The sequence below is a fragment of the Arvicola amphibius genome, chromosome X (assembly GCF_903992535.2).
Source record: "Arvicola amphibius chromosome X, mArvAmp1.2, whole genome shotgun sequence".
Taxonomy (NCBI): Eukaryota; Metazoa; Chordata; class Mammalia; order Rodentia; family Cricetidae; genus Arvicola; species Arvicola amphibius.
Window position 1 is genome coordinate 16,768,177 of NC_052065.1, and position 24,079 is coordinate 16,792,255.

At 48.1% G+C, this 24,079-nt stretch overlaps 1 protein-coding gene across 1 annotated transcript; it reads left to right on the forward strand.

Annotated features, from left to right (window-relative positions):
- Positions 1–8,105: 8,105 nt before the first annotated feature.
- Positions 8,106–23,753, forward strand: Ppp1r3f (protein phosphatase 1 regulatory subunit 3F). Its single transcript, XM_038317477.1, has 4 exons — positions 8,106–9,106; positions 17,973–18,025; positions 18,343–18,422; positions 21,828–23,753. The coding sequence occupies exons 1-4, from the start codon at positions 8,106–8,108 to the stop codon at positions 23,088–23,090; spliced, it is 2,397 nt and encodes a 798-aa protein (XP_038173405.1). The 3' UTR covers positions 23,091–23,753.
- Positions 23,754–24,079: the final 326 nt, after the last annotated feature.

A 24,079-nucleotide genomic window follows, 5' to 3' on the forward strand; every position in this document is an offset into this window, starting at 1 on the left:
AGCAACATCAGAAAAGTAGTATTGTCTTTGTACAACAGATAGTAAGGATCAGAGCAGAGTTAAAAGCTTTGGCATAGATCTGCATAGAGACGATGGGATTTGCAATGAATGTAACATTTCAACATGAGGAATAGTGCAGGCTAGATTATCAAATGCTTCTGAGACAATCAGGAGAAAATCAAGTGACTGGGTTGAATGATCAGACTGCTTTCCCACCAGTATCTCTGCCCACTTGAAATGTCACCATCATCACCTGCTCTAGAATAATTTCCAGACCCACTGAAGACAACCGTTTTAATGTCTGTCATTGTGTATTCCGCAATCCTCAGAAAGCTCCTCTGAGGTAGGTATTATTATACCCTCCACAGTGCATACAAGGAAATGGAGGGACAGAGAGGTTAAGTGCTGGTTCACATTCACACAGATGACTTGAGGTGAGGCTACATTGTTCCAGACAGTCTGGCTCCAGTACCCACACTTGTGAAAATGGAAAAAATGAAGCCATAAAGGAGACTGGAAGCCAGTATGGGGTGAATAGTTATTTCATTTTCAAGTGACAAAAGACTTTTAAACACAAAGCCATAGACAGAAGCCACATGAGAAAAGAATAATCTGAGTACATAAAACACGTGCATTACAAAGCACAATAAATAGAAAAAAGCAGATGATAGGGTATGGTGGCCTGTGCCTTTAATCGCAGCACTCGGGAGGCAGAGGCGGATGGATGGATTTCTGTGAGTATGAGGACAGCTTGGTCTACACAGTGAGTTCTAGGCCAGCCAGGGCTATAGGGTGAGACCTTCTTTCAAAACAAAAACAACACAAAAGCACACAAATGGAGCTGGAGAGATGGCTCAGTGGTTAAGAGCATTGACTGCTCTTCCAGAGGTGGCTTTAATTCCCAGCATCCACGTGACAACTCACAACTATCTGTTAACTTTAGTCCCATGGGACCCCACACCTTATTCTGGCCTCTATGGGCACCAAGCATGCATATGGTACATATGCAGGCAATACAGGTATACCCATAAAATAAGTAAATAAAATTAAAATACACATATCCACAAATGATGAATTTGGAGCAAATGTTTGCTATAACGTATAGCCAATAGAAAATTATTGTCCTTTCCAAATTAAGATCTGTAGAAAAAAAACCTTGTTACTCTAATAGGAGTGGGGACATGTTCATACAACTCTTCTCCGCAAAGCACAGATGGCCAATCGTCATTAAAAGTCACCAAAGAATGCAAAATTTGACAATATAGCAATTTTTACTTATGATGGTAAAGGATTAAAAATGGTAACAGCCACCTAAGATTAGCTTACATAGAAACAATAGAAAACAAGGCAGCACTTTGGAAAAGCAATTCGCAGAGAGAACAACAAAAAGCCTTAAAAATGCACAGCCTTCTTCCCCAGCTACTCCCTCTTCAGGGTCTAAGGCGTCTGTTGTGCATCTTCGTAATTAGAAGAAACCTGAATGTCCAACTATCAGCACTTAATTCAGGCACTTCAGAGTGTGATGTGAGGACAGTCAGGGCAGACATAAAAGATCACGTGCTCATTTTTAAAAGTACGCTACAAAAACGGTACTGATTGAATAAAGCAGGCACAAACCCCAAATACAGCACGATTCTAATTTGTTTAAAAATACTAAGAGCTCACAGTGAGAACTTACCGTATACCAGTCACAGGGCCACACGACTAAGACTAGAGACATGAGATCACCCTAGTCCTGAACTGTCTGTCCTCCACTGACATGGGTTCTCGTCACAGTCACACAGTCCTTTGCTAAACCATGGTTGACCACGCTGTGAAGTGCCTTTCTCGAGGGTGTCCTCTTATGTGACAAGCAAAAGATCAATCACATGCTAAGACCGACCTGCCTGCTCACAATCCTCCTCCTCCTAGGACAAACAGAACTGACACCCACTTTTGGAAAATGGAGCCCTCGAGCCATTATTAGTAAGTTCCAGTGGTGTACACATCTGTGTGCTGGATGCTGGGTGGAAAAGCAGGTCAAGAAAGGTGAGGAGAGAGAGAGAGAGAGAGAGAGAGAGAGAGAGAGAGAGAGAGAGAGAGAGAGAGAGAGAGAGAGAGAGGTGGGGGAAGAAATGGGATACAGCTGCTCAGTTTGGAAGGGACAGGGAATATAGGCAGAGCCTTGGAAAGATATGGACAGAGAGTGGGCATTCAAGAGAGAAAGACAGGGACAGACAAGGAAACAGAGTGAGATAGGAAAAGAAGTGGGGGCATTAAGAGGAAAGAAACAAGAGATGCAGTTCAAGTTTCCAGTTCCAGCTGGACAACACTTCGAGTTGCCCAAAGCTTTGGCATTCATAGAGACCGGAGGTTGATTAGCATCCTTAAAAAATCCTGTCCATCTGAGTATCAAACAACCAGTTTTCTTCTTTTTGCCCCCATCTAAGGACTGACTGCGCCACCTCTCTGGCACTTCCGATAAATAGCATTAGTTTCAAAAGTCCTTACCTGGAGTTCACAGTGGCTGGGGTATTCCCAGCTGGACTTGAGGGCTCCTGACCCACAACTGCTATCTCCCTGCTACTTTCTCCAGCAGAGCTGTGTCTGATGGGGGAGAGCAGGGACACTCACCTTGGTGCAATGGACTGACAGAGAAGGATCAGCCTGGCTTGTGGGAAACTGCCACATTATCAAAAACAACTTTGCTTTTATACCGAGAAGAAAAACCACGGCGTGGAAGCCGCAGACCTCTCTCTTCTAATAATCCAATTTTTTTTTTGATGAGTGTGTGTGCTGATAATCACAGGGTGGGGGGGGGTTCTCATAGTTTTTTTTCTCTCTCTCTCTCTCGCTTTGTTTATTCTTTTCTTATGAGACTTAAACGGAAATTTTGAAATTTTGGGTTTTTTCTTTGCCCTTTACAAGTCATCTGAAAATATGATTTCTTCCCCTCACGACAGAGGTAAAAGGTATCAATGAGATAACAGGGCTCATGAGAAACCACAATTTCTTAAACAAAAGTGTGTAGAGTCAGAAAAAAAAAGGAAAATAACTCAAAACCCAAAGGCATCCCGAGATAGGTAGAGACACCATTCTGTGCACGGGAGGATGCTTGAGGACCACTGGGTTGAAAAGAAGACGGGATCTGAAGCCCAGTGTTTTGATGGGAAACACAAAAGAAAGAGATGGACTAGTGCTTGGTTTCCCCAGGCTTTGTCCTGCCTCAGGCCTTGGTTTTTCCTCAGGTAGAATGGTCCCCATCACTCATGTCACCAAAGGTTGGGAGATCTGGACACTTTCGCCTTTTCTTCCCATAGAAGACAGGAGGCATGCAATGCAGTTCATGGAGAGAAAAAGTGGGGTGTACTCCTACCACAAATTCACAGAATCAACAAGTCTCAGAATCACTGGCTCCTAGAATCTGCTGAGAGTCTCCCCGTGAGGAGAAAAGGATCTCCACATGATGTTTATGCGTGAGCGCTCTGACCCACCAGCCACCCACCTGCGAACAGCCCCAACGGCGGCCCCATACTAATGCATCCAACTTCACAACAAAGGGCTAGGGGAAGAAAGTCAGTGGCAGAGGTCTTGCTTAACTTGAACAAGGCATCTGGTTCCATCCTCAGTATCACAAAAACGAGATTAAGAAAAAAAAAGTCACACACAAGGCAGCCCAAGGTTCCCGTCCTGTCAGGAACAATATAACCATAGCCTGATGATTCTGGAACGCCCCCCCCCCCCACACACACAAGCCTTGGTGACATTCTACTTTGAAAAGCTCCACTTTCACCCAGTTTAGTAACACACGCCAGTAATCCCAGCATCCAGGAGGCTGAGGCAGAAGGATCAAGAGTTTAAGGCTGCCTGGGGCTATAAAGCCAGATTCTGTCTCAAAAACCTAAACAACAAAAGGAAAGAAAAGCTACAGTTTGCAAAGGTTTAGGACTCTAAGTAACTGTCATACTTTTGGTAGCCAACATTTATGTAGACTTTTCCACATTCCAGCCACAGAGCTGAACATTTCCCCAAACAATCCTCTCCCTTTGGGGTCCATTTCATCATTACTGTATTGCTATTATACCGAGAAGGAAAATGGAGGTGCAACTTGCCCAGGATCACAAAGATGGAAAATAGGGGTCCTTATCACTGGGTTCTGAAATGCCCAGTTTTCCTGAAGCCAACAGTGTCGGGTTTAATTTCTAGGATTCAGTGGTAGGGAAGTTCTGGGATTTGGAGACTTCTGGAGCTCGATGCTTGTGAGCATTCAAGGTTTTTATACAAGGTTTTGGCAGCTGCGTTTCCTCACTTTGGCACAGATCTGCTCCTTCCAACCACGGCGTAACCCAGATCAGCCTCTATAGATTTCTCCTGCCAAGGCGCAGTCAAGGTCAAGAATTCCAGCTTTTGATGCCCCGGCACCCTGCAGAGCTTAGAGTTCCAGCTATCCAGCTGCACGCCCACCACGACCTCTTTGCAAGACTGGCTTCAGGCCTGAGGAAGAGAAAGTAGAAATACATTTTTATTCACATACTAATCTAGTGGCCAATACCCACCCCCTTTACCGGTTCCTTTCTTTGCCCCCTTTTTCCTTATCCCCTATCTTCTAAGGTCCACCCCCCCCCCACACACACACAAAGAGAGTGACTTTTCTCAACCTACCTCACCTTTTTAGAAAAGACAAGTGTGGAACTGATGGCCTGGCTTTGTAAAGACAAAAGGGGAAAAAAGCGAATAGAAAAAAAAAGGCCTAAAAATATCAGCCAACAACAACAACAACTATTGAAAAAAACCCTCAACCCTCCCTACCATTATCTCAAAGCAAAACTTTCACTGGTTGGGGCTTCTAGGTTGGTGGGACATATCTAAGACCAAACATGGCCTGTGTGGTCGTTGGAAGCCGAGGGAGGTACCAAGGTGAGAGGGAGGTACTGAGGTGGGATGAGGTCCTTTTTCTTACTTTGGAGGTCTGCAGAGATCCTAGGAGCTTAACAGATGTGGCTGTGTGGGGGAGGGGGGAGGGGAGGGGTGAAGCACATACATACCTAACAGGGAGTCCTGGGCAGCTGACTGTAGGTGTACCCCAAGGTTAATGATCCCTGCTCCTTGGGTACTTGAACCCGAATAGTCTCTGTATATTCTATATAACTGAGACAGTTCCAGTTCCCCGCCCTAGCACCTGTCTCTTTCTGGAACAGGTGCTTGCTTTCTCAGGGTTCATGGTGTGGTCTGCATCCTCCTTTATATCCCTGTGACCATCTTCCCCTTACTGCCACTCCATGAGAAAGACTGGACAGAGAGGTTGCAGGAGAAGTGAATGAGGGTTAGTGGCAGAGATTCCCAGGAGGCTACATGAGTGGGTCTCGGCTGTGGGAGGGTTGAGGTTATTGAAGCTGAAAGCCAGGATCTTTGAAGAAAAAGGGTTGGGGGTCAGGTTATCAGAGGGCAGAATCTCCTCTCGACCTTAACTGTATCTGCCCATGTAGGATGCTGGGGAAGAGGATCTGGAGGGCTGGGGGTTGAAGATGAATGGGTAGAATTGAACAGGTCAGGGAAAGTCCCCAGGGAAAGGGATCTTTGACACAGACCCGGCATAGGTGAGGAAGAGAGCCGTGGAGAGACCCTCAGAACTGAAGGGAAGGGCCAATGTGGATTGCACGACCTGAGGTGAGTGTACTGGATTTGGGCAGCATCAGCAAGGAGTCTGGTGTGGTTAAAGTGAGCGAAAGCAAGAGGAACAGGAGGTAAGGTCAAAGGTTGTGCCTTTTACAAAGGTTGTGTGAAGGTTTGGCGTTTCCTCTAAGTCGGGAGGAAGCCATGGGAGTGTTGGGAACAGAGGAGGGACATCACTGTCAGGATTTAAGAGGATACCTTAGATTTCCGAGTGTGGAATAGGGTGTAGGTACATGGGGCATAGACCAAGGAGGATGCTACTACAGTAGCCCAGGTGACTGGCACTGGTGTTGCTTCTATTGGTAGACTGGTAGTGAAAAGACAGATTTGGCATTTTAAAAAATGGTGCGAGAGATGGGGGCCCATACATTTGCCAGGAAGTGATTTACCACTGAGCTGCACCTAACCATTCTTTAAAAGACAAGGTCACACTTGTAGCCTAGGCTGGCCTTGAATTCAGTGATCCTCCTGCCTCAGCCTCCTGAGTGCTGAAATTACAAGTATGCATCACCATATATTGCTTGGGAGATGCTTTGGATTTGCTAAATAATGAGACTCAAAAGTGAGACCAGGGCATAGCTGATGCCTAAAAATGGGCAGCTAGGATGGAGTCGTGAGATTATTTGTCACCTTGAACTTTCAGGTCGGAGAAAAGAAGCTCTACCTTGTTTAAACCTTCATCATTTCATCATCCCTCTGCTACTTGTAGCTGAACATATTCCTTTCATGACTCTGGACACAGACTGGAGGAACAGAGAGACTACAAGGGGCCGAGGGATGGCCTTCCTGTTACGAGTATTGTGAAGGCTAGAGAAAAGCATCCCCTGAAGCCGGCACAAGGCAGACAGTAAGTCCTAATAAGTAAGACGGAAAGGATGATGTGTGAATGAACATGCTAGCAGAATCTATTCCATCCCCCATAGGACTGAGATCTCAAAGGGAGAATGAAAGAAATAGATGGGACAGCATTCTGGGCAGAGGAGATGGTCTCAGCAGAGATGGGGAAAGTGGGGAGAGGAAACCACTGTGGAGTGTAAAGTGTCAAAATGAGCAAGAAGGGCAGCATTAGCCTGACTCTATCCACTGGTTGCATACTGTCAGGACCAATGTCTCCTGAATGCAAGTTAGAAAACGCTAATCCTTCAAAGACTTCTATTTCCTATGTTGTGGTTGATTTTTTTTTTCCCAATGGTTCCAAGTCCTGAAGAACACCAATGCTCAGTTAGGAACTTTAAGGAACAATCAAAAGCGGTTTTGGCTAGTTGCGCTGCTCACAAAAAGGCTGGGAGGTATTCGTGTGTGTGTGGGGGGGGGCGTGCAGGACACATCCAGTGACTGATGGCAGAGCTGCTCTGCTTTGGTCTCACACTACGGTGCAATCAAAGCTTTTAGGGGCTCTGGAAATTCGCGGGGTCATTGGGAGTCGTGGAAGGATAGGGAGAAAGTAAATCTATTCCCAGAGGCCTAGTCATTTTATTGGCTGCCTGAATTCTGATTCTATGCTCAACCCCTCAGTAGCTCAGGCCGTCCACGCACTTTCTTCCACTCTAACCTGCGTATTGGCCACTTACGCTTTCCTTTACATCACCAACACTACCATCCTTGGCTCTGTTTTCCCATTTTGCCTCTAGAGTCTCCATCCGGCTACATTCTCCCGTTTAGGTATTGGTTAATCCCACACTGGCACTGCCGGGAGACTCACAGCCTTCACCCTGGCTCCCCCATCTCTTTCTTGCTCCCACCTTCACTCTTTACATGCTCAAGGCCCTTCCCCCTTACAGTCCCGCCTCCGTGTTTGCACACACAATATCTTCCAGCCTCCTTTTGGTCTCTGTATTGGCTAGATTCACCCTGTTACCGCCCCTTGAAGCCACAGGGCCCTCTCACAAGACTCTCCATTGGCTCAATGCTATCATTATCGTCATCCTGCCTCTACATCATTCGCATGCAGTTCTCCATTGGCTGTTCTTTTTATTTTTCTTACGTCTCACCGCCTACGCAACCTGCGGATCTCCCACTTTTTGGACCTCTGGGTTCGCTCCCCGCTGCCCCCATCGCCTGTATCCATTCCATCTTTCCGCTGCCCACCACGCCGCTCGTGCTTAGGTTTTTCCCACTAACTGCCACACTTCTGCTAGCTACGTCTTCGGTCCCGCATTAACCCGACTCCGGCCTTTCCATTGATTCGGCGATCATCCCGCCTCCCACACCGCCCACGCTCGGGCGTCCTCATTGGCTGCTAGCTTCTCCTGCTCGGCAGTCACTGCCTACGTCACCCCCGCGTGGCTGTCCATTGGCTGTGAGCTGTACCTGTCTTCATTTCGCCGCCTACGCTCGGCTGGAGCCCCATCCCCTTGCCCTGGCCTTCCCATTGGCTGCCCGCCTTTTCAGGCCCTGCCCCCGCCGGTCCCACCGCCGGTGCCGTCGGTGCCGCCGCCGCCGCCGCCGCCGATATGGCGCGCACGGCCCCTGTGGAGCCACCGCTGCGGCATCCCGCGCCCCCGTCGCCGGCTGCGGGAGAGCCCCGCGCCTCGGTTGAGGCGGCGGTGGCCCCGCGGAGGGTGCTGTTCGCTGACGAGGCCCTGGGGCTGCCTCTGGCGCAGCTACGCCGCTACCGGCCGTGGGGCGGGCCCGGGGCGGGCAAGATGGCGGCGGCGACCGGGCAAGATGGCGGCATCGGCGGGGCTGATGAGGACGATGATGGCGAGGATGGGGATGAAGGGGAGGAGGAAGAGGAGGCTTGCCCCGATCCCTCGCCGCTGTGCCCCGTTCCCGCTGGCGGGGGGTTTTACCTGGTGCCCACATTTTCGTTGCCGCCCGCGCTGGGCCGTCTGGAGCGGTTGGGGCGTGTGATGGTGGAGCTGGAGGCGCTACTGCCGCCTCCTGGAGCGGTCCCCGGGGGTTCCGGGGTGTGGGTGCCTGGGGGGCGCCCGCCGGTGGTGCGCGGGTTGGTGCGCGTGCTGAACCGCTCCTTCGAGAAGGCGGTGCACGTGCGGGCTTCGCACGACGGCTGGGCTTCCTTCTGCGACCACCCAGCGCGCTATGTCCCACGCAGCCCGCCTGGGGCAGGAGTGGGAGGAACAGGAGCAGGAGATCCCCTCCTGGATTCGGGTCTAGGCCTGGGCCCTGGCCAGATGTCTGCCTCCTCGCCCGACGACGGTGGCCGCACTGACCGTTTTGCCTTCCAGCTGCCCTTTGCTGAGGGCGCGGGCGATGGGGCGCGCCTCGACTTCGTGGTGCGCTATGAGACCCCCGAGGGCACTTTCTGGGCCAACAACCATGGCCGCAACTACACTGTCCTGCTCCGGATCGCACCCGCTCCCACACCCACTGATGCCGAAGGGCTGCCCCAGCAGCAGCAGCTGCAGCAGCTGGAGCCACAGCCTGAGTGCCAGGGGCCTGTGGAGGCTGAGGCCAGGCAGCTGAAGAGCTGCATGAAGCCGGTGAGGCGCAGGTAATGTCTGCCAGCGCCACCTCCGCCAACACAGGGCTGGATGTAGAATGGAGGACAAGCATCCCATTCCAGGAGCCCCCCCTCCCCCCAGGCCTGCTCTTCAGGACAGGGAGGAGGGTGCATTTGATCAAAGAGTAGGGGAGGTCAAACATGTGCTAGGCACTGTTTTAAGTACCGGGGTATCATCCATTATTGAGTTTCACTGTAAAGCCCTGAACAAGACAGACACCTTCCCTGCCCTCAACCATCCTGCTAGGCTCCTGTGGGAAACAGTATGAAAAAGCAAACAAGTAGATAAGATAAATAGGGCTAAGGTTAGTGCTGAGAAGAAAAAAAATAGAGTTAAGGCTCTGGAGAGGGAGTGGCTGCTGTAGACGCGTTGAGTGAGTTCTTGTGCTCAGTCTCAGACGGTGATAAAGAAGAGTTATGGAAGAGAGAATTCATAGAGAGTGGAACAGGTAGGACTTTACCAAGGAGGTGGCATGGAGCCCTGAGTGGCATGGAGCAGTGACATACATGGAAGGAAGACGTAGGCAGTGGGAACAGCAAGTTCAAACGTCCTGAGGTGGTTATGAGTTTGGTATGAATGACAGCTGGTGTGCTGGAGTGGAGAGAGCATGCGGTTTGATGGTGCGGATTAAGGGTCTCCCAGTGTGGGGTGTGGAATCTGATTCCTATCTGACATGGCAGGAAGTCAGTTACAGAGGTGGGGAAACTGGTTGAGGAAGTGGTGGTACTTGGCTTTTTAGTTTCAACCATTTCTGGCCTTGAAGTCTATGCAAGCTTTTTTTTTTTAAACTGTTTAGTAGTCTGAGGCCTCCTGTAGAGGTGAGGGACTGAGGCCATAATCTCAAATGGAAGCATTAGCTTTGGCAGAGGCAGAAGCTAATGAGAAGTGGACTTGAAGCTCATGTCTTTTTTTGCACACCTCCCATAAGCTTCAGGTGCTGGGAGAAAGGACCATTTATAACCCAGGAGACTGATAGAATGCTTCTCTAGGTCTTCTTAACCAGGGCTATAAGTTTTTCAAGGCCAGCTGCTAGGCCTGATTCTCTTTGTGGTCATGTAGGTGAGGTGACTCCTTGGGTCAGTTAGTTCTCTGAGAAATGTATGCGTTTTCCTTCTCTGAGGACCGAAAATGGATATGGGAATGGGAGGTTGCTCTTTTGACCATTGGAAGCTGCATGATGTGTTGTGGGATTGACTGGTTGTGGTCAGGGGCTTGTTGTGAATGGTTCTGAACGGTTTAGCTCTTAGCTGATGGACCTTGAAGGGTTGAGAACTTGGATTCTGCTGTAAGGTTACCTGGGTTCAAAACCTAGGCCTGCCCCTTTCTAGTGTTGTGACCTTAGCCAATTCTTAACTGCATTGTGTGGAGGTAACTAAGTATGCCCTCATCTGTAAAATATGTAATTACGGCATGTACTGCACAGGGTGAGTAAAAGCATTCAGGGTTTAGCCTAGTTCCAAGTCATGCCAAAGCGGTGTTAATTAGCGTTAATATTTAGATACTCACATTCTATGGATTCCCTTCCTGAACTCAGCTTTGATGTATGGTCTCTTCTCAGTTCTTCACTTCTCAGAGAGGGATGGCATTGGCATTGTGTGGTTTAATTGGATGCAGCAACTGTGGACAAGGTAACTGAGGCATAACTAGCTGTGAAAGGTATAGTGGTCAGCGTTTACTGGTGCTGGTAAGAGTGGTAGGTCCGTTGTCCTCTGAAGGCCAGCTGAATGTGCTGTTTGTTGTAGGTAGGATACTGAGTCCTAGTTGACAGGGAGATGGGGAGCTCAGGGAGATGATCCAGCTTCCTTAAAGCCACTCAGCTAGTAAATGGTGAGCGCAGGGAGGAAATATTGAGGATGTTAGTTTAAAAGCAAATTCTGGATTTCACGGGTGGTGTTTTTAGGTCTTCATCTTTTCCCCTGTACCTGTTTTGTGTGCTTGATGTTTTATTGAGGTATACCCACATGGCGGTACTGATCTTGAGTGCATGGCTCAGAAGATTTACATGTATGTTTGCACTTCTATAACCACCACCCAGACTGAGAGACTGAGCAGTTCCAGTGCCCCCAGAATCGCCTTCATTTCAATCACTTCTCACCCCCGTTGGCAGTTATGGGAGCCCTGTCTGTAAGATATGACAGTTTGGGTATTGAAGTTTGGTCATTTTCAAGAGTGTGAAAGGAAGGGAACAGACAAATCAAAACCTTGCTAGGCCGTGGTGGGTGGAGAGGGTGTTTTTCTTTTAAAATACATGGGTGGTTTTAAGGAGAAATTGAAGTAGTTCATTTAGACAATTGTTTTGGTAGCTGGCCCCATGCTTGTGGTTCCCAACGTGACTTGAGATAATATTTTAAGTGGGCAGATGGCTTTTTGATAGCTTCTTTATCTTTTGATCTCAGCTCTTGCAAAGGGGAGGCTGGTGTGCACTGCAAGATCAGCGATAAGGTTTTCTTTGTAGGTCGGTGGCTTTCTTGGCAAGTACATTTCAACTTATTATTGTTGTAAGGCCTTTGTGCTGCTGCTGATTTGGAGTGCTGTTGAAGAATAGCTACCCCCTGTGATCTAGCCCTCTGGGGAAATGGTGGTGGACCTCAGGGGATACCCTTTTCTTATCTGTGGGAGGCCTGCTGTAGAGGGCTTCAGAAATGTTGGCTGCAGGCCCACTGTGCAGCTGGGCCGTGACAGGTGGGGTCAGCGGAGATGTTTGGCAGCCATGAGGATATAGTCCAGAGGCTCAGGCATGCTTTCCCTGGGTTGCAGGACCAGGTTTTCAGTACCCATTAGGTTTAGAGATACTCCATCAACAAGCATTTTTTGTAGGGCCTGTTATGTGCTGAGCACAGGGTTAGGAAGAAGCAAAGAAGACCCAGACTGGATCTAAGATACCCAAGGGCTTGTACTATAGCCAGGTGGCAAGGTAGGGTCAAGCCTTACCAAGTGACACATGGCTGAGCTCCTTTTCTTTGCTAGGAACTTTGCTGAATATTTTTGTATACTCTCATTCTTGACTGCTTTCTGTGGGCTAGACTGCTTTAATCCCTCTTAACTGCGTGAGTAAATAGCATTGGAGTCCTCGGTGCTAGGTCTGGTAACGGATGGAGGCCTTCTGGTCTGTCTTGGCTTAATACTCTGAGGAGATGTCCTATTCCTCTTCAAAATAAAGATCAACCAAAGTCTGATGGGCCCTTACCCCCCTCTCTGTTCTCCAGCTTGCCTTCTGCTGTCATCTAGTCTTGCTTTACGCTGTTTTCTGTTCCTGAGCTCTTGTCACCACGTCCCTTCTGTCACTCCTCTTGCTTCGGGTCTTTGCTCATACTGTTTGTTTCCCTGAGAATGTGTGTCCTGTACCCCTCAAATTCTCCTCGTGTAGACCCCTCAGTTCTAAGAGTGGTTCCTCAGGGCAGCCTGTCCACCCCAGCCTCTCTAAGTTCCTAGTTTTATTTGTATCACTGATCATCACGGTTAGGTCAAGTTAGAGAATGCCCCAGAGCCTACTGGGAGCCTTACCCCAAGTTCAGGAGTGCCGTCCACCCTGCCTGGAAATCTTGTGCATTCACTGATTCACCCTCAGCTCCTCTTTCATGGGATCCTCTCACTTATTCTTTACCTTCAGACTCTGCCTTTTGCTTCCCCAAACATAATAGGAACCATCAGAATGGAACTCCCTATTGCTTAGAGCCCCCACCTCTGAACACCGACACCCTTCACATTGTCCCCGTTTTAGGCTAGTCCCTGTTCTTTGCTCCAGAGCTTCAGTTTTTGCCATTTGCTCCAGAATCTGAGATCATAAGCCTCATTTCTGTCCTGTTAACTCTTTCCCTGTCCCTCTCATCCTGTCCTCTCTGCTGACCTATCCTCAGGCCAGAGCCTCTGTCTTAGCCAGCCACCTTGCCCTCTGCTTCTTCTGGTCAGTACCTAATGGTCACCCTTGTCCCTTTACCCGAAAGTCGCCAGTGCTTGCTTCCTCTACTTGCTCACCTCACATGTTTAGTAGTCTCTGGATTTGGTCAAACTGAGATGGCTTTGTGGCTTTTATTCATTCTTGAAATGGCTGACTAGTCCTCCTTCTGTTTCCTCTGTCCCTGGCCTTGGGACCACCACACTCTGCTAGTTTTCCGCAGAAATCTCTGGCCCTTCTCTTTCTCATTCTTTCAGCTTCACTTACCAACTTGATGTCTTCACTTGACTGAATCCTTAGCTTTCTCATGCTTAACTGTCTCCCACACACCGCTCCCAAACAGCCTCTTATTTCCTGACCACACACGCCCCTCATTTGTTTTCTAAGCATCCTTAAACCCTTGCTGATTCTAGTGTGTGCCAGGGCTTAGTGTTCTAGCATGCTCCTTCCTTTTCTAGGGGCTCTGACTTCAGTCTGTAGCGAGACCTTTAGTAGGGGTTATTGTTTGACTGCACTGCAAGACTGTAAGCTCCGTGAGGGGTAGGGACGTGCTCTGCATTGGTGACCACTGTATTCTCACGGGCCTGCCATGGTGCATGGCACTTAGTAGGTGCTCAATAAATATTTGTTGAAATAATGAGTTTGAGTATTTTTTCAAGTGTCTCCATATCAAATTCTAAATTTCATAGTTGGGTTTGCTCACCAGTGTGTCTCCTGTCACTATCCCTGATGCACAGCAACGCCTCAGGGGTTTTTAAGTGCCCCTGTGACTGAATGGGTAGCTGAGTCATAGCTGAGCCGACAGCCTGAGGGACATGAATTGAAACAGGGTGGGCTAGGGCTCATCTGAGTTGTATGGAGAGAGGATTTCATGCGAAAGTGATGTCCCTTTGTTCCACAGAAAACTGCTAGGGCATCGTGGTTAAGGCTGTGGGCTGGAGGCTGCATACTGGAGTGGCAGAGCAGGGGGCTGGGACTGTGTAGCAGCTCTCAGTTTGGAACTGCAGAGCTAGGCTAGCCGAGAGGTCCTCCAGCTGGGCATGGCTGGACAAGTTGCCTTTCTTCTTACGAGCCTCAGTTTCTTTGAGTGGGAATTCGGAAGGAATTAGTTGTAAGCACTTTATCGGTGCTTTTCATGCTCCCCAAGTCTATTCAACAACTCGGTGAAATATTACTATCATCTCTTTTAGACGAGAAGACTGAGGTTCAGGCAGTTAGGTACTGTGCCCCAGGTCACACAGCTGGCACGCAGTAGAGCTGGGATTACTCAACATTGCATTTTCTGGCCATTTATTGAGATGCAAAATCAGTTTGCTAGCTTCCAACAAACATTGGAAATGGTGTAGGAGCTAGCACAGTACGTAATGCCGTGCAGTAGAGGTAAGTATCGTTTTGGAGGACAACTGTTTCAGTTCTCAGTGTCTGTATTTACTCATGTGGATGTGCTGGATTAGGAGGAAAAATGGTTTTCTCACCTTGGGCCGTGACTATAGAAGTGTCAGTGAGATAAAAGAAGCCTGAGGTATGGTAAGTTGCTCCACAGTGCACGAGACCTAGAGTTGGGGCTCACACTTGTTGAAGGCAAGACAGTGTTCTACATAACTTGGTGGCTTTCACAGCCTCCTCACCCAACCCCCTGCCCCACCCCAAAGCACATGGCTTAGGGTAACTAGAATTCCAGGTATCTCGGAGCAACTTTCTGAAGCCATTTTCCCCCACCCCAGACAGCATCATCAGGTTGTCTCCATGGGAGCCGGGCACTGCGGTGTTTCCCTTTGGGGTTCAGCACATGACCCACTTTGGGCAAGTAAACGTCTTTGAAACTTGGAGGGCTGGGAGTGCTCACACAGGACCCAGAGGACAGTGGTGGCAGTGATAGGACTGAGGCTACTTTGCATTTCTCTTTGGGACTTGTGAGCCCTCATTTGCTCATTCATTCGTTCTTCCTGGCAACTCATCTTTCTATTCTGCCTTGGCTGGCCTGGCCTGGGGCCATTGCTACCACTTTCTCAAGTCAAGCAGCCATTGAGTTTCTTAGTGGCAGGAAGGATTTTCACACCCAATAGAGTACTCCATTCTAGAGAAGATGGACTTGACTAATAAATGTTCACAGACACTCAGATAAAGCATGCCAACACATCCCCGGCAGTGTGTGGCCTGGCCTACTGTGTACTCACGGCCCTTGAGAGGATGCCACATGGCATTTGTGGGACTGGTGCCAAAAGAGCAGGTTTTATTCTTGAAAGTTAAAAGGCACATTGCAGGTACAGTTTTGTTCTTAATCGGCCTCCCCATTTTTCTAAGAACTGTTACTGCTCTGTGAGTCAGGGTGCACTTACACGTTCCCTTCCTTTCCTCATTTTGATTGCACTCACAGCTGCCTCCAAAATGGTTACCATGAAAGACCGTTCAAACACCACACACACGCACACACGCACACACGCACACACGCACACACGCACGTGCACGCACGCACGCATGCGCACACACACCCTGCCTACTGTTTGAGGCAGTGTCTTCAAGTGGGGCCGTTTCTGAATGTTATCAGTATGGAGTGTAGTTAGTGGCTGGAGACACAGTTCCTTCAATCTTAGTTTCTACATTTGGGAGAGGGAGAGGTTGCTGTTTTGAAGAAAGGCTTTCCAAACGACTTTGATGTAGTAACAAAAAGGCCCACAGTGGAGGAGGTGAGGCGCAATGGCCCCTGACTCCCCTGACTCCTTTTCTTCCCAACTCTTTGAGGCTGGGAAAACAACTTGCTTACTTCTGCTGACTTGGCGGATCGTGGTTTGGGCTGTATTTGGAAGGCTTTAGCAGTGGAAGAGGTGTGGTGGCTGAAGAACTTCTTTTTAAATTTATTTTTCTTCATCTGCCTAGAAGTCTCTTCTGCTAGTGGCTGCTGCTTGTGTCTCTTTTCATGCACATGTATACCTAACCGAAGCTTGGTCGTCATACATGTCAGGGTTAAGCCAGATTACAGGATGCTTGTGTAGAGCTGGCCTGGGAGGAAGGGCTGCCTTTTTGTCCAGTTGGGGGGTTTGTGAAGGATTTTACTTTAGAAGACCTCAGTAAGATGATCTAAGAGCAAAAACTAAGGCAAGTGTTTCTGCCAGGCGGAAGTCAGGGAGCTGTAGACCCAAAGGCCCGGATTTTAGACCAACTGAAGAGACTGGCTCAGGACTAAAGTCGTTTTTCCTGAATCTTCTCATCTGTGTTGTGTGGAAGTTTCTGGCTGGGCTCCCAGAGCCGCCTGCCATAGGCTCTCTACTATTCAGACAAAAACACCTCTGTTGAAATGCACGAGTCCTAGACTACAGAAAAGGACTAAGTATCCCTTCCAATGATTCTAGACTCTAGCCCCTTGTATTAGTTAAAGCTTCTTCTTCCAGGGTGCTGATAACAGGTTCCTGTAACTGCTCTCTGGTAGTAGTCTAGCCATGCATGCCACGGAACTGGACAAATAATGAAACTGTGGGCGATGGGCTGCTGGAAAACAATCCTCTTGAGAGGGAGGGAGGGAGAGAGGGCATCTACTTGTCTGTTATTATTGGTTCTTGCCTCCATTTCTAGACAGGGCTGGAGGTTGGGTTATACAATCACAGTCTCTTATCCAAACAGCATGAGCTTGGTTAACTCTGGGTTTTGATCCTGCCCGTGGAGCCTTGAGCCATCAGTTTTAGCCTCTGCTTCATCATCCACTGCCCACTTCAAAGAATTTATACGCTCTTGGCTTGCGGTCACCATGATTATTAAATCGGTACATGTAACACATGTACCCCATTGGCTAACACCAGAGCACTGTGCCCAGACCTGCTAGTGGCATTCTGTTTCTGTGGAGATAATTTTGGTGAGTGAGGCATATGATTAGGTATTTTCTCAGTTGCAGCCCTTTTCAAAAGCGTGAGCAGCGCCCTGTTAGCTCTTAGGAAGAAAGAGTTGATCATTTCAGTTCCCCTCAGGTCTCTGAACCCTGATATCATTGCTCTTGTAATCATTGTTTCCTTCATTTGCCTTATTTGTAAACATCTGAGACTCCCATGTAGGAATATGAACAGTGATTGTGCCATGATTAAGTCCTATTCCTGGTAGGATCTGGCTGACATACTTGGCTTAGGCCACTCAAGGATCTTACTTGGCTGCCAGAGGAGCAGTTAGACCAATAGATTTCTCCCATTGATTTAGCTACTGCTCTGTGCCAGGCCAGATATCTGGCTTTCGATTCTTACTCTGGAGTTCCCTATGCTCTCTATGTTGTATACAAGGAGGCGATGGGTCCTGCCAGACTGGTCTGGGGGCCAAGGAGGGGTGGAGAGGAGGACACAGGCCTTTTGGGCTCCCTTCCCATTCCTATTCTCTCTTTGCCTTCCTTCTTCGCCTCTGCTGTTTCCTGTGTCCCCCAGTCTTTTCTGCCTGCCCTTTCCTTAAAAATAGCTTCTGTGATAGCCAGGAGCAAACCCTAAAGAAATGGTCCCAAACTGCCCATCGATATTTGGTTTGTAACAATAAAATAAACAAGCTAGCTACTCAGTAGGAAGGGACTGGCTACATAGATAATGGTAAGGCCATTTGATAGGAGCATAAAGCCTGCCATTTTTCAATATTTGCAAAAGCCGATAATGATGTCTCTTGCTGTTTAATGGACAAAGCCAGCTGGGAAAGCATGTTCGCAGAATCTAAATGGTTTCAGGGAATGTCTGGAATGAAATTTTCCAAATAGTAACAGTGGTTGCCTCTGGCTCGCATGATTGTTTTGCTTCAGGCATCCTTATGTTTTTCTGTATTTTGTAAAATTTCTACAGTGAGTGTATAGGACTTTTATGGTCAAGGGATTTAAAAGTAGCAGAAGAGAAAATAGCTGTTAGGTGAAGATGAGTCACCACAGAGGCACAGAAAGTGCCCATAGGTGGCAGAACTGTCCTCTCAGGGTGTCAGATTTATGTGCTGTCTCATCTGCCTTACAGGCCTCTTGAGGAGGAGCTGAGGATGAAGAACATGGAGGACACTCCCCTTGGGGGTAAGCATCTGCCAGGCTTTGGGAATTCTGGCCCATTTTCATACCGTAACTCTTTTTCATGGTGCTGGGGGTAGAACCCAGGCTCCGTGTGTGCTAGGCAAATGCTCTGCTACGGAGCTATGTCACCTAACCTTTCTAGTGGCCTTTTACCATTTCTTTCCTCCTTGTTTCTTTCTATAAAAAAGAAAAGGTCACCTTCCTTGGACTGCCACACAAAGCTTCCAGTGCAAACTTCCAGTTGGTTTCCTAGATGAACAGGATGAGGCTGCTTGTATATCTGTCTTGCTTCAACCTTGCCCTTCTCTTCTCTCTGGCAGAATATCCTGATGTTCAAGAGTCACTGGGTCCCCTGGTGGCCCCCACCCCTCTCCGTCCATGGCCCCAGATGACACTTCAGGTAAGCAGGTCCTGTAACCTCGGTATGAATAGCCTGATAAATAGCTCCCAGTGTGACCACAACTGGACCCAGTGGTAGAGCTGACAAGCTCTTGTCTATTCTAGAGGTAGAGTTGGAGGTGGGAGTGAGATCACAAATCCCAGAATTTGATGAGGGTAAGCGAAGGCTGAAATTATTCATTGGGTTTAATTGTTAACTAGCAAACAGTTAGGGAATACTTGTTCCATATTATAGACACTGAAAACTTAACACAAATGACATCCTTAAGGGGATTACATGTTTGGGCAGAGACATAATGAAATAATAAATTCCATATATTGTATCTGAATGAAGATGAATGCTTAGGGAAAATGGAGGGAGGGAGAGCAAGAAGGGGGAATGGAAGGGGGAATGGAGGATGGAGGGGCCTGAGAAATGAGGCTTGGGAGAAATTTAAAGATGAGAGAATGAGCCTCATGACAAACTGAGAGAAGAGCCTTCCAGGCAAGTGCCAAGTTCCTAAGGTGTGCTTTGACTCCTGTATGCTAGAAGTAAGACTGAGCCAGGCAGTGGTGGCACAGCCTCTAATCCCAGCACTTGGGAGGCAGAGGCTGGTGAATCTGAGTTCAAGGCCAGCCTGGTCTACAGAGTAACTTCTAGGACAGCCAGGACTACACAGAGAAATCCTGTCTTGAAAAAACAAACAAGAAAAACAAAGAAGACTATTGTGAAAGTAGAATGAAGTGGGGGGGGGCAAAGTGGAGCGGTGAGGAGTGAGATCAGGGAGGTGGGGCACGGGAGGCAAGGTGAGACTTAGGCATTTTCACTCTCAGTGAGGAGGAGACGAGGGAGGGTCCTGAGCAGAGGAGGAATGTGGTCTGCTGTGGGACTGACCCTGTTGGAGGAGGGTGAGAAGCAGGGACACCAGGGAAGAGGAAACTGGTGAATCGTGATGCTGTTGGCAGGGGAGGAGGAGACATTGGAAACGTGTGTGTTTTAACTTTTGTGTATAAAACTTTTAAAGTAAAAGTATATATAAAAGTAAAGAGCCTAGTATAATGAACACTCATCACCCAGCTTCGACACATACTGGTATGTTCCCATTCCTACTTTATAGCATAGCTCTTTCCCTTCCCATTTCCTAGAGAATGATTTTGAAAAAAATTCAGATACCATTCAATTTGTGAATTCTGTAGTTTGTTTCTCAGAAATGATTGTGCCACGATCACACCTCTGAAAATTAACAGTGTTCCTTCATATCATTAATGATTGGGTTAGTGATCCAATTTTCTTATGCATATTCCCAGGACCCAAACAAGGTGATAAATTGTATTTCTTTTTCCTTTTCTGTTTTTTCTCTCTTTTCATTTTTCCTTCCTTCTTTCTTTTTTCCTATTCTTTCTCTTTTTTTTTTTTTGAGACAGGGTTTCTCTATGTAGCCCTAGCTGTCCTGGAACTCACTCTGTAGACCAGGCTGGCCTTGAACTTGGAGATCCGCCAGCCTCTGCCTCCTGAGTGCTGAGATTAAACTGCCCAGCTGATACATTATATTTCCTCTCAATAGGTGTCTTTACTTTTTAATATCCCAAAGTTTCTTCATTGCAGTTTGTTTACTAAACCCTGTTTGTCATGTAGAGTTCTATGCAGTTTGGGTTTGGCTGATTACATTCAGGTGGAAACACATTTCTTTTTTATTAATTTTTTAAACTTTATTTTACATACCAACCACAGTTTCCACTCCCCCCTCTCCTCCCATTCCCTTCCCTTCCCTTCCCCAACCTCCTTTTTACATACCACATTTCTTATTCTATTTAAAATTTTTAAAATTACATTTATTTATTTATTTATTTATTTATTTATTTATTTATTTTGGTTTTGCGAGGCAGAATTTCTCTGTGTAACAACCCTGACTATCCTGGAACTTGCTCTTGTAGACCAGGCTGGCCTCAAACTCACAGAGATCCACCTGCCTCTGCCTCCTGAGTTCTGGGATTAAAGGCGTGCGCTACCACCGCCCGGCTATTAATTTATCGTGTGTGTGTATCTGTGTATGTGCACAGGTGTGTGCATGCCACAGTGTATGTGTGTCACGGCCAAAGGACAACTTGTAAGAGTTAGTTCTCTCCTTCTGTGGGGTGGGTCCTGGGAATCATACTCAGACTCCCAGGCTTGGTGGCACGTGCCCTTACCTACTGAGCCATCTTGCTAACAGTAACCTTCTTACTCTATTTTCATTAATTTATTAATCTGATTTACTTTGGTGTTTTATTAAATTGCATTTACTAAACCATTATTTTTGCTAAATAGATTTGTTCAGTGTTGTCTAGCATTATGAAATTGACTTGAACAGAGCTCATTCCATTAAGTTCTATTAAATTCTATCATTCTACTTCTTTTATTGGCTGGACTTTTTCTCTGAAGAAAATTAAGACACGTTCATTCATTCATGGATTCAAAACTTATTTGTTGACTCTGAATCCACTGCATTTGCTTATTTTCATGGTTACATGGAAGTATCTCTGTACTTATTAGCACTTCCCGTTATTCTGTGAACCTCTTCTCACGTCTCGCTATGATTATATATCATGGTCTTGTACTTTGCCTGCACCAAACCTGGAAAAAGCAGTCTTACTAAGAAGCCTTGGTTCCTTTCAGTGGAGAAGCTTGTCTGGAGTTTCAGATGGGCTTCAGCGGGACTGTTGCTACTAGACTGAGCCTTGTTTTCAAGGACAGTTAGATGTAAATAGTAAAGTTTTATTACATTTACGTGTGTATATATGCAACTTGTAGGGATTGGCGCTTTGCTTTCCAACACAGGGGCCCTGGGGATCAAACTCAGGTTATCATATTTGGCAGCAAATGCTGTTACCCATCCTGAAATTGAAATTTTGAAATGTATGCCCTGGCAATGCTGAAGCATGCATGGGCAGTCCGTATATGGTGGTTCTGTCGAACTTGTCCATATTGGGTTTCATGGTCTAAGTTGATGAGGACGACTGACCAGGTCTCTTCCTCAAGAGGGCATCAGATCTCATTACAGATGGTTGTGAGCCACCATGTGGTTGCTGGGAATTGAACTCAGGACCTTTGGAAGAGCAGGCAGTGCTCTTAACCACTAAGCAATCCTGCTAACCCATAGATAAATATTTTAAAAAGAGAAAACCCATCATGAATTCATTTGTTCCCGACAGTCATTCACTGAGTACAGATACCCAGTGAATCACTTAGCACTGCCACCGCAAGAAGAGGTCTCTGTGTACTTGCCTGAACATGATCAAGTCTTCGGCAGCTAGAGAATCACAGGGGGATCTTGGACATATTTTTGCCTGGAAAACTCTAGGGACTGGGTGTGGGGTGTTACCAGTTCTTATTGTCTCTTCTTGTTCCCTCCCCTCTTCTACTTCCCTATGCACATATTGTAAACAGGTTTCTGAAGCTACAGTGACCAGAAACCCTCAAGAAGAAGGTGACATCCCCAGAAGCAACCCACCTGTGGCTTTTACAGAGGTCCTCCAGACACCAGCCATCAGGATTCCTCCATCTACCCGTGGCCTGCGTGGCCCTCCCAGGGACCAGGCCTCAGGGCCAGATGCAAGCGATAGAGTCACTGGGCCCTTCCTGGAACCCATTCAGCACCAGGTGGAGGCCACGTGGGAAAGCGGAGGGGGTCGAAAGGCCCCCACGGTGGGGGCTGTGACAGATGAGCCCGCTCGGGGTCTGGAGATTGTGAGTGGGTTGGAGGAGCTGCTTGGTGAGGACACCATTGACCAGGAGTTGGAGCAGCTCTACCTGTCTCACCTGAGCCGCTTGCGGGCTGCTGTGGCAGCAGGGGGTGGCGGGGAGGGCTCTACAGATGGGGGGACATCCCCCAGCCATTCCCTGGGCATACTCACGGACCGTGACCTGATCTTGAAGTGGCCTGGCCCTGAGAGGGCCCTGAACAGTGCCCTGGCCGAGGAGATCACGCTGCACTATGCGCGCCTGGGGTGTGGCGTGGAGCTCATCAAGGATACTGAGGACGCTGATGACGAGGGGGAGGGCGAAGAGGGGCTCTCCATCACTCCCTCTAGCCCTGACGGAGACAGCCCTAAGGAATCACCTCCAGAAATCCTCTCTGGGGCGCGCTCTGTGGGAGATGTGTGGCTCCCATGGGCTGGGGGCTCCAGATGTGACAGCCCTGTGGTTCTGGGAACACAGGGACAGTTTACTGAGAATCCAGAGAAAGGGGTGGGCAAGGACGTCAACTCTTTGCATATGAATACGCCCATAGTTGGGGTGACCAGGTCCCCAGGGGAGGCTGGGACAGAAGCCTGGATGGAGGTTCCTACTGGGTGGACAGGCAGCTTGCTGTCTATTTCTGATCGTGAGCCGGCTGCCCCAGCTCTGCCAGAGCAGAGCGCTGCTCTCCTTAGTCCCCTGGGGACTGAAGTTTGTCCTTCTAGGGTAGCCAACCCTCATGTGACCTCCCAGGATGAAGAGGGTGGAAGCCTAAACCCTGAGTCCCCAGAGAGGTCTCCCATGGCAGCAGCTCCTGCAGAATGTATGTGTGGATTGGCTCCTCAGCTTTGGGGGCCCTTGACTCAAACTCTGGGTGTCCTGGCTGGGCTAGTTGTGGTTCCTGTGGCTTTGCACAGTGGTATGTCCCTTCTGGTGCTTGTGCTGTGCCTCTCTCTGGCCTGGTTCTCGTAGGGACTGCTTGTAGGATCAGTGACAGCAGATTTCCTCCTCTTGGGGGTCTGGAGATTTGCAGTCCCTCTGTCACCCCGAAGAGGTGAGATGTAGCCTGTGTAGTGAGGGACTTCGGTCCTTTGGTTTTGAGAGTGCTTGACTGGAGAGAGGCCTTCCCAGCTCTGAGCTCTCTGAAGTCAGCGCCAGGCTTCCCGCAGTAGAGCTTGTGAAGTGGAAGGAATGGCAGATCCTGTGAGAAATTTTAGAATGGAACCAGGCATGCCCCCCCCCAACCCCCGAGCCTGTATTTATTTTTGTATAATTCTCTGGATGAGGGAGAGTGGTCATGAGCTGGTCTTGGGGCACAATTACCCAGAGATATATTTATTAACAGCCAATGTGTGCAACCTGCTGGAGCTTTATTTTTAATTTAATTTATATAGAGTACCTATTATTATATGCCACAATAGAGCTCTATGAGAAATGATGTGTCTTGCTGTGCTGGTCTCCTGTTTGGGCCTGAGTGTGTAGGGTGGTCACATTCTGGGGAATTATCATGGTCCATGGTGGGAGTGGAGATGGCCATGGCCATGCCTACTGCTGCCTCAATGTGTTCTTGAGGATCTGTATCTCTTTGCCTTGTGGTCCTAATATATGTGGTCCTTTGGTCGTGCATATCTTGTCTGTGGGAGCCTGTGTCTGTGTATATGGGTTGTTGTGGTGGGAGCCAAGAAGAAGAGTATTGACCACATGAAGTTTTGGAGTTAGTCACATGTCTGCAGTGGTGACTGTGGTCATCTGTAAATATGGAGACATGGATTAGCCACAAGGTTTTGAGGTTACTGAAAAAGAAAAGCTTTTGACACCAGCAGGGAGACCCCTCAAGCCCCCAAATGGGGAAGGCCCCAGAAAGGAATTAATGTACTGTGAAAAATTTGTATCAGATTTGCTGTCCACAGACATTGCATTTCCACTCCAAACAGGAAACTAAGAAGCTTTAATAGAAAGCT

What these genes read in the sequence shown, in the direction of transcription:
- Ppp1r3f (XM_038317477.1), top strand. Translation starts at nt 8,106, where the DNA reads ATGGCGCGCACGGCCCCTGTGGAGCCACCGCTGCGGCATCCCGCGCCC. An exon ending in ATGAAGCCGGTGAGGCGCAG is followed by an intron (nt 9,107 to 17,972) that starts GTAATGTCTGCC and finishes TCTGCCTTACAG; the next exon opens with GCCTCTTGAGGAGGAGCTGA. An exon ending in GGCCCCAGATGACACTTCAG is followed by an intron (nt 18,423 to 21,827) that starts GTAAGCAGGTCC and finishes TATTGTAAACAG; the next exon opens with GTTTCTGAAGCTACAGTGAC.